Below are 14499 nucleotides of genomic sequence, written 5' to 3'. Positions count from 1 at the left end.
GCTATATCAACTCTTTATTTCTTGAGATTTGATAATATTTTCTTCCTTTTGACTGGCAAATTACTCCCCTTGATATTCCAGGTGCACCACTTAACCGACTGATCAACCATAATCGTCCGGGCAAATCCGAGACTCCTCGGGAGGGGAAACCCTATCCAGAACATCCTGAGCATAGAGCAGATAAAATTCACAAAAATAAAGGTTCTCTAATACACTCAACATTACAATAAAAACCTATTTCTAAATAATAAAAAATATAAAACCTATTTAAATAGAGATTTTCCCCCTTGTTCCCAGGGGGTATCACTTCCTTTCCATTGTATCCTCTCCCAACCAGTGCCCCACCTTGACCCAGGCGCTCCTCAATAGGATGAGGAGAATTCAAATATACTACAGAGCAAGAGTTAACAGTGAGCACCCTACCCCCCCCCCCCCCCCCCCCCCCCCCCCCCCAAACACCTGGATATATTTGGTAATGTTAATACCATGGATAAACATATATAACTATAACATTACAATCTCAACAAGTAATAATTAAATATAATAATACAAAATAACAAGGGAAAACAACCCTGCTCCTAGTGAGAGCTAAAATAGAATGAGGTAACCATCTCCCCCCACCAACATTAACTAGACACCCCCCCCCCCCCCGGGAAAAAAAGCGGGGTTGGGGGAGAGAAAATCGTGAAGTTGAGAACAAATAAATTCCTTCCTCACCCCCCAAGATAATAAACAGTAAGGTTAAAAAATAGGGGGATATAAACCAAAGTGGGGGGGGGGGGGGGGGGGGGGGGGGAAGGCAAACCAACATCCGTTATCTCTTACAATTTATCTAAGAGTGTCCAAAAGTCCCTTGGCCTTTTCCGGCGATCCAAAGTTATACACGGATCCTTCATGGTTAAAGCCTAGCGTTGCTGGGTAGCTTAAGGAGTACTGAATATTTAAGTCCCTTAAACACTTCTTCGCCTCATCGAATGCCTTCCTCTTTTGGACAAGAGCTGGGGAAAAGTCCTGGAATAACATGATCTTTGGATCCTTTATAGATAATGGCTTGGGAATCTTTTCCAAGATTTCTAGAGGCTTCTAGGAGTATCTGTCTCTCCTTATAGCTCTGCAGCCGGAACAGGACCGGGCGGGGGCGCTGGTTCGAGCCGGGCCCGCGTATTGCGACCCGGTAGGCCCATTCCTCCCTTACCTGGTCTGATCCTCCAGATTTAAAAGTTGTGGAAGCCACCATTCGAGGAACGCTTTAAGCTGGCCTTCCTCTTCCCGTTGGGGAAGGCCCAGCAAATGAATATTTTTTCAACAACCTCGATTATAGAGGTAGTCAGTGTGATTCTCTAAGGTCCGGACTCGCTGTTCGAGAGTCCGGACCCGATCCACGGCCGGTTGCGCTGTAGTTTGAGGTCGCGGCCTTTAGCTCCGCCCCTCTGACTCGGCGCTCAATTTCCTTCAAGTCTCGGTCGTGCTTTTGCAATGCGGCCGAGAGAGAGTCCCATCGGCTTCGGGATTCTTCAATAAAAGCGTCGATCTACGCATCCAGTTTGGAGACGATTTCCATGAGGCTCGCCACTGTAGGTAAGTCCCCCGGGCCGGCTGCGGACGCCTCTGCTGCGGCTGGAGAGGGTGGGGGAGGGGTTCCTGCTTGCTTAGAGCTGCGGGTTCCCTTCCCTTTAATCATTTTTACTGAAGATTAAATTGTCTAAATTTAATACTAAAGCAACTAATTAAATTAAGCAGCTATTTTAAATGATTTGGTGAGTGTGGTGGGGGTGGGTGACCCACTTTGCCCAAGTCTTGGGAGGAGCACTGTAGACTCAGACTTGCTGGGTCGCCGCCATCTTGGATCCCCCTGTCTTATCTTTTATAATGCACCATTGATTCTTAGTCTGGTGTAGATTGCTGTATTACTGCAATTGGCAATCTAGTTACTCTTCAGTGTTAGGTGGAACAAAAATTATTCTTGCAGATTCAGCAACCTTTCTAGAAGTTTTAAACCACGTTGATCAATGGGACTGAAATAAGTCTCAGCTTGGTCATTGTTTAGGTTGCATCTCAGCTTAGTGCACTGTCTTTGTGTCTGCAACCACGGAAGTGTGTCCAATCTGTCTTGGTTTAGTAATTGTGAAATTTTCAGCAGGTGAAAGTTCAATTCATTCATTTTGGAGAATGTCGGTTACATGACCAGCTTGTTTTCACTCCTCTATATATCTGGCTGTTGTTAGATTTGGAGCATTGCTGTCATCCCAACCCCTGATGAACCAGCACCAGAGCAACAAACCAGGTGGATAATGCAGACATTGTAGCTCTGGTTGAAAGATTGGCAGGGCGATGTACAGTGACAGACATTATTAAATGGTCTGACATAATTGAAAGCAAATAAATTGCTGGGCCTGAATGACGCGTATCCCAGGCGAAACATAATATTAACAGAGCTCTGACCATCATTCTTCAGTGTCTCTGGACTGCTGATGGGCTGTATTTAAAAAGCCAGTAAGGGCTAAACTGTTTATAGGCCAGTCATACTAACCTCTGATGGCAAATTATTGAAAAGAATTGAGGGTCATATTACTTGTCACATAGGATGTCAACTAATCGAGGACCGGATCATTCGTTAAGGGAAGGTTATACCTGATGAACTCTTTAAAATGTTATGGACTTCCAGTTGAGAGTAGTGTGTTCGATTGTCTGTTTCAATCCTTGCAAGATGTTGGATCGTGTCCAATTCTTCTGCCATGTGGGATAAGTAAAATCCCCGGGATCCGAGGGAAAAAGGCAAGAGGATGTAAAATGTTCGTGGCAGGAAGGAAACGTTGGTCAATGGGTGTTTGTTTTATTCGAAAGACTTTTTTTCCAGTGGGAATCCACAGGGCCATAATGTCGAGGGTGTATGTACATGGAAAATTTAGCTTTAAGATGAGTATGTCAAACCACTGTCCCAAAACAAACTGTTTCATGAATGCCATGGAGGCCAAACTGGCACTGTCCATGATCACATCCAAGCTCAATGTCACATTGTCAGTCATGCACTTTGCCCCATATTTAACTCTGTTGACCAATAGATTGGAATCTCTGGGTGATCTAGCAGACAAAATCTACAGTTTACGACTTAATCTAAAGTCTTTTTTATTCCTCTCACCTCATCGATATATATTCAAAACGAGTGTTTTATTGGATTCCTATTTTTGAAAGCCTTAAAAATGTAGTTTCCCCATTGATTCTGTGCAGGCATGACACATCTTGTTTGTTACATGTACTTTGCATCACTATGGAGTCGACAAAACTTCAGCTGAAATTTTTGAAGGGTTTCACTTGCTCCTGAGTTGAGCACAATTGGATCAGTGACATACCTTTAGAATGATGAGATTCAGCACCTTTTACAGAGTTGTCGTTTGTCCAATTGTATTGCAGGTTGTATGGGGAATGGCAGTGATGGTGACCCAGAAGAATTCTATAGCCAATTCTGAGTCTTCTAAAAGGAGAAGGGGCTTCAAATATTTGCAAGACGCTGTAGTTTTCAGATTAAATGTGTAATTTTTTTTTTGGCAGGATCCCAATGCAGATTTCTGGATTGTTCCAATCATCCAAGGGTTTGTGCAAATTGAAGAGCTGGTTGTCAATTATAATGAGTCCTCAGATGATGAGAAGAGTAGCCCAGAAAGCCCATCACAGGAGCAATGTGTGGATGACATCCACCCAAGATTTTTGGTGGCAATTATTTCAAGGAGGAGTCGACACAGAGCAGGTACTGAAACATAGTTACGTTCAGTGAAGAGTAGAAGGATGCTCAAGGTCTCAATTGATAACCATCTACTGTTCCCTTCCATTTGTTTTGGAAGAAGCCTTTAGAGACCCATTGCTGTTCTATCTACCCTTGTACTTGATTCTTTCCCCTTTCGTGATTTATTCGAAAGGTTCAACACGCTTAAGCAAACCAAATGAAGTGATGGGTGCTAAGTTTTGCTGCTCATTGATAGTCAATCCGTGTGAAATTTCAGTCTAATTATTCTACATTTTCCATCCAGTCCAGTTTGACCATGGTGTATTTTAACTTTGGGATCTTCTAAAGCAAGAATGTTTAATTTCTATGATAAAGGCAAAATTTGTTCATCTCCCTTCTGAGAAGTTCTTTCATTTTGATGCTTTTACGAGCTGTTTGTTGTAGGATTGATCACTGTACACTGTTTTCAGATTTGTTTTCTCAGAACAGACCTATAAATTGTTCCTTGTAGCCTCCCCCTTGGAAGAGACCTTGTCACGATTTCTGGCTTCTGTCAAGCTCTGTGTCAGAGTTCACCTGGAAATTGTCCTATGAAGTGTTCTGGAATAACTGAATATGTTCAAGGAGTATATGATGAAAGCCATTTGTTTACTTAGGTTTGCATTTTCATTTACGTTTTAGCTGTAGGTACAACTGCAGTGCTTTTCCAAATGGAGTCCCAGAAATTTTGACCCAGTGACACTGAAGCAACAACGATATAAGTCCACATCAGTGGACCTGGTCTTGGCTTGCAAGTAGTGATGGTGTTCCTATGCAGCTGTTGCCCATGTCATTCTAGGTGGTAGAGATCATGGATTTAGAAGTTGGTATTGTCAGAGATTTGGTGAGATTTTCACATATCACTATTTGGTGTGAACTGCTGCTTTTGTAGAGAGATGGCGGAAGTTGAAATTGTTACTGCACAATGTGTTGGTGAGAGTCATTTGAGGACTCTTTGGCTTTCTATTACTTGGTTTACTGCAGATATGTTTTGGTTCTAGTAGTTCAGTCAATTGTTTTCAGGTGTCTTCATGCTCCTTTGTGTTAACTACAGCTAACGTAGACCAAAACCAAAGCATTTATCTATTCTTGTATGTCCTGGTTTTGTTCCAGTCCGGACAGTGTCAGGAGAAAAACATCATTCAACACTCACCACATTGTGCAGTTGGGCTGAACTGCTTTTCATTTTTCAGTGTGGAAACTACCTCAATTAGTTAGCTCTTGATGAGACACTGCTCTCAAAAATCATTTGATCCGAATTGAAACTGAGCTCAGCTAATATTGGTTAGAAAGATTTGAGAGGTTAATTCAGGTAGGAGGAGCTGTCAGTCAAGGGCACGACTGAACAACTCTCCTTGGGGAATGGAAGAAGGTTTGCCAAGTTGTCTGCGAAGAAAACTGCTAGTGTTTCTGATAACATAAGAACAAGGATCACGTGTAGGCCCCTCATTGCTGCTTTACATTTAATAAGATTATCAATCATCTGATTGTAACCTTCATTCCACATTCCCTTTCCTTCCTGAGAACCTATTCATGCCAGACTTGAAAATATTCAAGGACTCTGTTTTGACCAGGAAGAGTTCCAAAGGTTCACACCTCTGAGAAAAATGTCACCTTGCCAATCTTTAAAACAGAAAGCCTCTTATTTTAAATAGTGACCCTGGTTCTAGATTCACTCTAAAGAGGAAACATCCCCTCAACATTACCCTGACGAGACTACTCAGGAGTTTACGTTACAATCAACTTCACTCTTGCTGTTTTAAACTCTGACAGATACAGACCTAGCCTGTCCAATGTTTCTGTGTAAGGCAACCTACCCATTTCACAGGTTCACCTGGTAAACCTTATTTGGATTATTTCCAATGCATTTATTCATTGCAATGCATCCTTACTTAAAGAAGGCAACTAGTTGTGGTCACGTTACTCCAGCTGTAGCACCACCCGTGCCCTGTCTCACCAAAGCATTACTACCTACTTTGGTATTCAATTCCCCTTGCAATAAAAGATAGCATTGTTAGCTTTCCCAATTGCTAGTTGTACCTGCACACTAAGCTTTTGTGAATCATCTCAGGCATGGAAGTCCCTTTGTGTCTAAGAGTTCTGTAATCTCTTACTGTTTAGATAATCCTGTATTATTCCTGCCAGAATGGAAAATTTCGCGTTATATACCATTTGCCAGCTCTTTGCCTCCTCGTGTAAACTCTGTAAACTCTGTCCTTTTGCAGGCTCCTTATGTCCTCTTCACAACCATCTTACTGTCTTAATGTTTTGATTAGATTCCCTACAGTGTAGAAACAGGCCTTTTGGTCCAACAAGTCCACACTGACCCTCTGAAGAGTAACCCACCCAGACCCATTTCCCTCTGACTAATGCACCTTACACTATGGCTAATTCACCTGGCCTGCACATCTTTGTATCGTGGGAGGAAACCGGAGCACCCGGAGGAAACCCACGCAGACACTGGGAGAATGTGCAAACTCCACACAGACAGTTGCCCGAGGCTGGAATCGAGCCCGTGTCCCTGGCGCTGTGAGGTTGTAGTGCTAACCACTGAGCCACCATGTCAACAATTTGGCAACAATACCTTTGGACCCTTCACCCAAGTAATTTTTATATATTATAAGCAGTTGAGGCCTTGGTTTTGATCCCTGTGACATCGTGCCAGCTTGCAGAAGATTAATTCATGCCTAATCTGTTTTCTCTTGACTAGCCAGTCATCTATTCATGCCAAGATGCTTACATGTTAAACCATAAGCTTTTATTTTCTAAATTAACTTTTTAATGTGCCACTTTGAAATGCCTTCAGAAAATTTAACTGCAGTATATTCATCCCTTTATCCTCACAGCGCATATTACTTCCTCAAAGTGCTGACATAGATTGGTCAAACATGATTTCACTTTCAAAAAAAAACCAGGTTGACTCTGCCTGATTTACCTGAAGTTATTTGAATTCCCTGCTATAATTATTAAATATTTTCCCTATGGCGCTTTAAGCTAACTAGCCTGTAGTTTCCTGTGTCATGTCTCCTTCCCATTATAAATAAAGGGGTTGCAGTAGCTATCTTCCAGCTGAACTGGGCTCAGGAGTTTTGGCAAGTTAAACCGGATCTGTTATCTCCCTAGCCATTTCTGTTGAGGCCAGTGGATAAAATCCATCAGGACCTGGGCACTTGTCAATCTGTAGCTTGAAGATGTACCCAATACCAGTTGACTGTGATTATGTTTTTCCCAAGTTCCTCCCTTCCTTAATTGCCTAATTTCTAACTGTAATGAGCTGGAGGCTGGGAAGCTGTCACCTAGATATATTTGTGCAGAGTGGGGGAAAATCGTTTACTACTCAGTTTTGATCTTTGATGATAACACGTTAGCTGTTTTTCCATGGCAGCCTGGAATTGGTTGGTGTACTGATTGCATCGTTTTCTTGTATTTCTGATGGTGCTGTCGATCTGTATGTATACATCCCAGTGGTTTTGCTATTTTGCACATGCATAGCCAGGCTGATGCATCTTGGCTGGTGAGCATGTAATCATTCAGAACAATGTGATTGCAGAGCACATCTGTCATGTATGTGATATGAGGTTGCTCCTTGCTGCTGGTGTCTAAAAGCACTGCTGTTGGAAGACAGACCCAAGGAAGACCGTCAGAATGCTCTCCTTTCAAACGTCTCCTTGCTTCCCAGGATTTGTTTTCCAATTTGAAGCCAATAATTCTCTTAAAGCAGCTCAACGGAAGACAAAAGATGAAGACCAACAGTCACTACTGCTTGAAATTGGAAATAAAATCTTCCAGTGACTCCATTTCCCTTAACTGGAGCAGGGAATGGTTTAATTTAGAAATGGAATTTCACTAAAAGTTATGCTTGTTCGTATTGACCATGTTGTCTGTCAGGTTTAAAAGGACATCTGTTTCCAGGAATGGGATTTTGACCTTATGGCAGACTGGGAGATTTACATTATGATGGGTACACTCCCCTGTTGCTGTGGATCAGGAATGTGGCGGTTTCTGTCCCTACCTCTTCTCATGTAGCAGATTTTGGGATCTTTGTACCTTCGTTGTGTACAGTTATGCAGCGGGGAGTGTCAGTATCGACAACTATATTGAAGCTCTTTTGACCAGTCTGGAAGAGCTTAAGGTATTTGGTCTGTCAGCATTCATGTCTGAGAGATTTTATTTGAAATTGCAGTGGAAATGCTCCAGGGTCCGCTCCCTTTAATATCTGTGTCTATGCCAAGTAGTTAAAATCTAAACCCCTCAAACATCCACTTGTTGGGATGAGTGCAATTCCAACAGCACTCAAAGCTTGATACCATCCATGACAAAAACAACCCTTTTGCACAACATCCCCTGTCTTCAGTATTTACTCCCTTCACTGTGGTATATGTACTTGTCCCTGCCCATTGCTGTTGTAAACGTAACCGAATTATAGTAACTATCACCAAAGTGCTCACCTACCTCCAAATTCAACACCTCGCCTGGTTCATTGTCCAGTACCAAATCCAATATGGCATCACCCCTTGTTGGCCTGTCCACATACTGTCAGAAAACACTGCTTCATGCATTGAACAAAAACTGACCCATGTAAACTACTTGAACTATAGTATTCCCAGTCAATATTGGGGAAGTTAAAGTCCTCTATAACAACTACCCTGTTACTCTTGCTCCTATCGAGAATCCTCTTTGCTATCCTTTCCTCTACATCCCTGGACCAATTTGGGGGCTGATAGAAAACTCCCAAGAGGGTGACCTTTCCTGTTTCTAACCTCAGCCTAAACTACATCAGTGGATGAGTCCTCAAACGTTATCTCAGTTGCTGTAATACTACCCTTGATTAACAATGCCACACCCCCACCTTTTACCATCTTCTCTGTTCTTGCTGAAACATCTAAATCCCAGAATCTGCAACAACCATTCCTGTCCCTTCTTTAGCCATGTCTCTGAAATGGTCACAACATCGAAATCTTAGGTACTAACCCATGCTGCAAGTTCACCCGACTTATTCCGGATGCTCCTGGCATTGGCAAGTACACCCATTTCAAACCAACTTCCTGGTGGCTGGTGCCCCCTTGCGACCTTGTAAACCTATCCTGACCTCACTACCCTCAACTTCCTGTACTCTGGAATTACAATTCAGGTTCCCATCCCCCTGCTGCATTAGTTTAAACTCTCTTCTCCCCCCCCCCCCCCCCCCCGCCACCCAAACACCCTGAAGAGCATGAGCAAATCTACCCACCCACCTCAAATATTGGTACCCCTCTGGTTCAGGTGAAGACTATCTTGTTTGTAGAGGTCCCACCTTCCCCAGAAAGAGCTCCCAGTTATCCAAGAATCCAAAATCCTCCCTCCTGCACCATCCCTGCAGCCACGTGTTCAGCTCTGCTCTCTCCCTGCTTCTCACTTCTCTAGCATGTGGCATGGGCAACAAACCAGAGAGACCTCTTATTGTTCCAGCTTTAAGCTTCCACTCTAGCTCCCTGAATCTCTGCCTTAAATAGGAAGAAAGGTGGGCATCTATGTTGTTAGTGCCCATGTGGACCACAATTCGGAGCTGCTCTCTGTACTCCTCAAGGATCCCAAAAACACGATCAGAGACGTCATTAAACCCTGAAACCTGGGAGGCATCACACCAATCGTGAGTGTCTCTTATTCCCACAGAACTTCCTGTCTGTCCCCTTAATGATGGAGTCCCCTTTGACTAAAGCTCTGCTCCTCTTCCCCCTTCCCCTGTGAGCAACAGGGGCAGACTCCGTGTCAGAGACCTGAGCCCATTGCTTACCCTGGTAAGTCATTCCCCCCCCCCCCCCCCCCCCCCCCCCCCCACCCCACCCCACCCCCCTCCCTTACCAACAGTATCCTAAATAATATATTTGATGTTGAGCGGAACCACCAGAGGAGATCCCTGCACTGCCTGCCGGTTCCCTTTCCTACTCCTAATGGTAACCCATCTACCTTCACGTGGCTGTAACTCTCCCTGTATCTCCTCTTGATAATCCCCTCCACTGCCTCAATGATCTGAAGTTCATCCCGCTCCAGCTCTAGTTCTCTAACATAGTTCTGGAGGAGTTGGAGTTGGGTGCATTTCCCACAAATGAAGTCAGCAGGGAGACTAGCGGTGACCCTTAACTCCCACATACTGCAGGAGGAACTTTGAACTGCCCTAACCTCCATTCCCACTATTCCAAATTCCCAAATAGACCAATGACAAAATGCAACATGAAAGAAAACACTTATCACCTTACCCACCACCGCAAAGAGCTTTTTTTGGTTAGAGGAGGAGGATGGGTGGGAGACACTACCCGAGTAGTGTTTTGGGTACAGCAACCGCCCAAATGTGTAACTTCATGACCTCTGACTGCCTCCAGGAACTAATGAACTCCAGACCTAAAAAGTAATTTAAAGGGTCATTAAAGGAAAGGTAGCCCGTTTTTAAAGTGTATAACCAAAGTAATGATAGTAAACTCGACCGAATGCAAGAGCCCGAGCTGCTTATTACCATTATTCCCCTCACACTTGGCCATCTCGGTCTTTGATAGTTTAAGCTGTTACGATGAAACTTAATTGAAGCTTGTGTATAGAATCCTAGCTTTATTATTGGGCAGTTTATAGCAGCCTGACATTAATAGACTTCTTCCTTAATTAACCTTCAATAACCTTAAATATAGCTTCTACTATTGCTTCAGGAATCTGTGAAGATGGAGCTTGAGTGAATGCAGCGTTGTCTAAAGTGTGGTAGTTAATGCAAAGTGTTATTTATGGGACACATGATCCATTATTCATTTGGTGACAGTTTGAGTTATGTGCGAATTGGCCAATATTCTGATCGATCTTCCAGTTCTAGCTCTGCAACTTACCCACTGACAATCCGTACACACGTTGAACAAAATGAAATCCTTATGCAGTGTGTTTGAAACAAATTATAGTTGAAAATGTGTTGCTGGTTAAAGCACAGCAGGTCAGGCAGCATCCAAGGAATAGGAAATTCGACGTTTCGGGCATAAGCACTTCATCAGGAATGAGGAGAGGGTGCCAGGCAGGTTAAGATAAAAGGTAGGGAGGAGGGACTTGGGGGAGGGGCGATGGAGATGTGATAGGTGGAAGGAGGTCAAGGTGAGGGTGATAGGCCGGAGTGGGGTGGGGGCGGAGAGGTCAGGAAGAAGATTGCAGGTTAGGAGGGCGGTGCTGAGTTGAGGGAACCGACTGAGACAAGGTGGGGGGAGGGGAAATGAGGAAACTGGAGAAATCCGAGTTCATCCCTTGTGGTTGGAGGGTTCCCAGGCGGAAGATGAGGCGTTCTTCCTCCAACCGTCGTGGTGTTATGTTTTGCCGGTGGAGGAGTCCAAGGACCTGCATGTCCTCTGTGGCGTGGGAGGGAGAGTTAAAGTGTTGAGCCACGGGGTGGTTGGGTTGGTTGGTCCGGGCGTCCCTGAGGTGTTCTCTGAAGCGTTCCGCAAGTAAGCGGCCCGTCTCCCCAATGTAGAGGAGGCCACATCGGGTGCAGCGGATGCAATAGATGATGTGTGTGGAGGTACAGGTGAACTTGTGGCGGATATGGAAGGATCCCTTGGGGCCTTGGAGGGAAGTGAGGGAGGAGGTGTGGGCGCAAGTTTTGCATTTCTGGCGGTTGCAGGGGAAGGTGCCGGGAGTGGAGGTTGGGTTGGTGGGGGGTGTGGACCTGACGAGGGAGTGGTCTTTGCGGAACGCTGATAGGGGAGGGGAGGGAAATATATCCCTGGTGGTGGGGTCCGTTTGGAGGTGGCGGAAATGACGGCGGATGATACGTTGTATACGGAGGTTGGTGGGGTGGTAGGTGAGAACCAGTGGGGTTCTGTCTTGGTGGCGCGGGGCTCAAGGGCGGAGGAGCGGGAAGTGGAGGAGATACGGTGGAGGGCATCTTCGACCACGTTTGGGGGGAATCTGCGGTCCTTGAAGAAGGAGGCCATCTGGGCTGTGCGGTGTTGGAACTGGTCCTCCTGGGAGCAGATGCGGCCGAGACGGAGGAATTGGGAATATGGGATGGAGATTTTACAGGGGGCAGGGTGGGAGGAGGTGTAGTCCAGATAGCTGTCGGAGTCAGTCGGTTTATAGTAGATGTCTGTGTTGAGTCGGTCGCCTGAGATAGAAATGGAAAGGTCTAGGAAGGTGACTGAACTGGTCTCCACTGACACCCTCCTTCGACTGACTGAACTGGTCTCCACTGACACCCTCCTTCGACTGACTGAACTGGTCTCCACTGACACCCTCCTTCGACTGACTAAACTGGTCCTCACCCTGAATAACTTCTCTTTTCAATCCTCCCACTTCCTCCAAACTAAAGGAGTTGCCATGGGCACCCGCATGGGCCCCAGCTATGCCTGTCTCTTCGTAGGATATGTGGAACAGTCCATCTTCCGCAACTACACAGGCACCACCCCCCACCTTTTCCTCCGCTACATCGATGACTGTATCGGCGCTGCCTCGTGCTCCCACGAGGAGGTTGAACAGTTCATCAACTTTACTAACACCTTCCATCCCGACCTCAAATTCACCTGGACTGTCTCAGACTCCTCCCTCCCCTTCCTAGACCTTTCCATTTCTATCTCAGGCGACCGACTCAACACAGACATCTACTATAAACCGACTGACTCCCACAGCTATCTGGACTACACCTCCTCCCACCCTGCCCCCTGTAAAAACTCCATCCCATATTCCCAATTCCTTCGTCTCGGCCGCATCTGCTCCCAGGAGGACCAGTTCCAACACCGCACAGCCCAGATGGCCTCCTTCTTCAAGGACCGCAGATTCCCCCCAAACGTGGTCGACGATGCCCTCCACCGTATCTCCTCCACTTCCCGCTCCTCCGCCCTTGAGCCCCGCCCTTCCAACCGCCACCGAGACAGAACCCCACTGGTTCTCACCTACCACCCCACCAACCTCCGTATACAGCGTATCATCCGCCGTCATTTCTGCCACCTTCAAACGGACCCCACCACCAGGGATATATTTCCCTCCCCTCCCCTATCAGCGTTCCACAAAGACCACTCCCTTCGTGACTCCCTCGTCAGGTCCACACCCCCCACCAACCCAACCTCCACTCCCGGCACCTTCCCCTGCAACCGCCAGAAATGTAAAACTTGCGCCCACACCTCCTCCCTCACATCCCTCCAAGGCCCCAAGGGATCCTTCCATATCCGCCACAAGTTCACCTGTACCTCCACACACATCATCTATTGCATCCGCTGCACCCGATGTGGCCGCCTCTACATTGGGGAGACGGGCCGCTTACTTGCGGAACGTTTCAGAGAACACCTCAGGGACGCCCGGACCAACCAACCCAACCACCCCGTGGCTCAACACTTTAACTCTCCCTCTCACTCCACCGAGGACATGCAGGTCCTTGGACTCCTCCACCGGCAAAACATAACAACACAATGGTTGGAGGAAGAACGCCTCATCTTCCGCCTGGGAACCCTCCAACCACAAGGGATGAACTCGGATTTCTCCAGTTTCCTCATTTCACCTCCCCCCACCTTGTCTCAGTTGGTTCCTTCAACTCAGCACCGCCCTCCTAACCTGCAATCATCTTCCTAACCTCTCCGCCCCCACCCCACTCCGGCCTATCACCCTCACCTTGACCTCCTTCCACCTATCACATCTCCATCGCCCCTCCCCCAAGTCCCTCCTCCCTACCTTTTATCTTAACCTGCCTGGCACCCTCTCCTCATTCCTGATGAAGGGCTTATGCCCGAAACGTCGAATTTCCTATTCCTTGGATGCTGCCTAACCTGCTGTGCTTTAACCAGCAACACATTTTCAACTGTGATCTCCAGCATCTGCAGACCTCATTTTTTACTTGAAACAAATTATACCCTTATACACCCTTCAGTATTTAGTTTAATCATTTAGGTGGTTGTGATGAATTTCTAGTATATCAGCAGATTGTAAGTTGAAGCTTACACCTCTGAAAGATTTATGAATGTAGATTGGTGTTTGTGAGGGCATTTCACTTTGTTCTCATACCACCTGATGCCTCTAACACTAAACATTTGCTTACCAGTATCTTGAATATCCTGATGTTGGCCGCCACAGTGCTCTGTTGTGCAGAATTCCACAGGTGCCTTACCTTTTATGTGGTAAAAGTTTCCGTCATCTCAGTCTGAAATGGTCTACCCCATATCCTGAGACTTTGTCCCCAGATTCTAAAGTCATAAGCAGGGAACACATCTTCCTTCTAGTCAGTCCAGCCTGTAGAATTTCAGTCAGATCCCATCTCATCCTTCTAAACTTGAGTGGATATAGTCTTAGTTGGCACAGTCTTTCATCATTCCCCACATCAGCCCCGTGAGCACCTTCTTCTGAAAGCAGAACCATGGAAGCCAGGCACCAGGACTGTCTCGGTGAGAAACAAAAATGGAAAGAGTTCACATTCTGAAGTTGATGAACATAATGCAGCTTGAAGAAATCTCAAATGCTGAGGCTTGTCAGAAGTGCAAGCATCATGAAGCATTGTTGGAATGTGTAACAGATGGAGAAACTGGGAGAACAGAATGGAGTCCTTGCAGCAAGCAGTGTGTGAGGAAGTGTTAGTGGTTGGGTTTATAATAAATATTAAATGACCACCTGTCCCCAGGATAAGGAAGGGAAGATTGAGCAAACTCGCAATGACTTTTTGTTTAGAAAAAGTAAAATTTGTAACTGATCTGCTGGTCTGACTTGTCTCGTATATTTCAAAGTAGACCTCTAGTATAAGAATGTTCTTTTCCAAG

The 14499-nt window shown here is 45.7% G+C and overlaps 1 protein-coding gene across 2 annotated transcripts in view; it reads left to right on the top strand.

Annotated features, from left to right (window-relative positions):
• The window catches only part of inpp5f (inositol polyphosphate-5-phosphatase F), a 209877-nt gene that overhangs the window by 152553 nt on the left and 42825 nt on the right, over positions 1-14499 (top strand). For both annotated transcript variants that reach the window (XM_060842076.1, XM_060842078.1), the window contains exon 7: positions 3550-3745. In XM_060842076.1, coding sequence (XP_060698059.1) covers positions 3550-3745 — 196 coding nt within the window. The remainder of the gene's footprint in view (positions 1-3549; positions 3746-14499) is intronic.

Source organism: Hemiscyllium ocellatum, chromosome 22 (genome assembly GCF_020745735.1).
Source record: "Hemiscyllium ocellatum isolate sHemOce1 chromosome 22, sHemOce1.pat.X.cur, whole genome shotgun sequence".
Classification (NCBI taxonomy): Eukaryota; Metazoa; Chordata; class Chondrichthyes; order Orectolobiformes; family Hemiscylliidae; genus Hemiscyllium; species Hemiscyllium ocellatum.
This window is presented reverse-complemented; position numbering and strand designations above follow the sequence as displayed.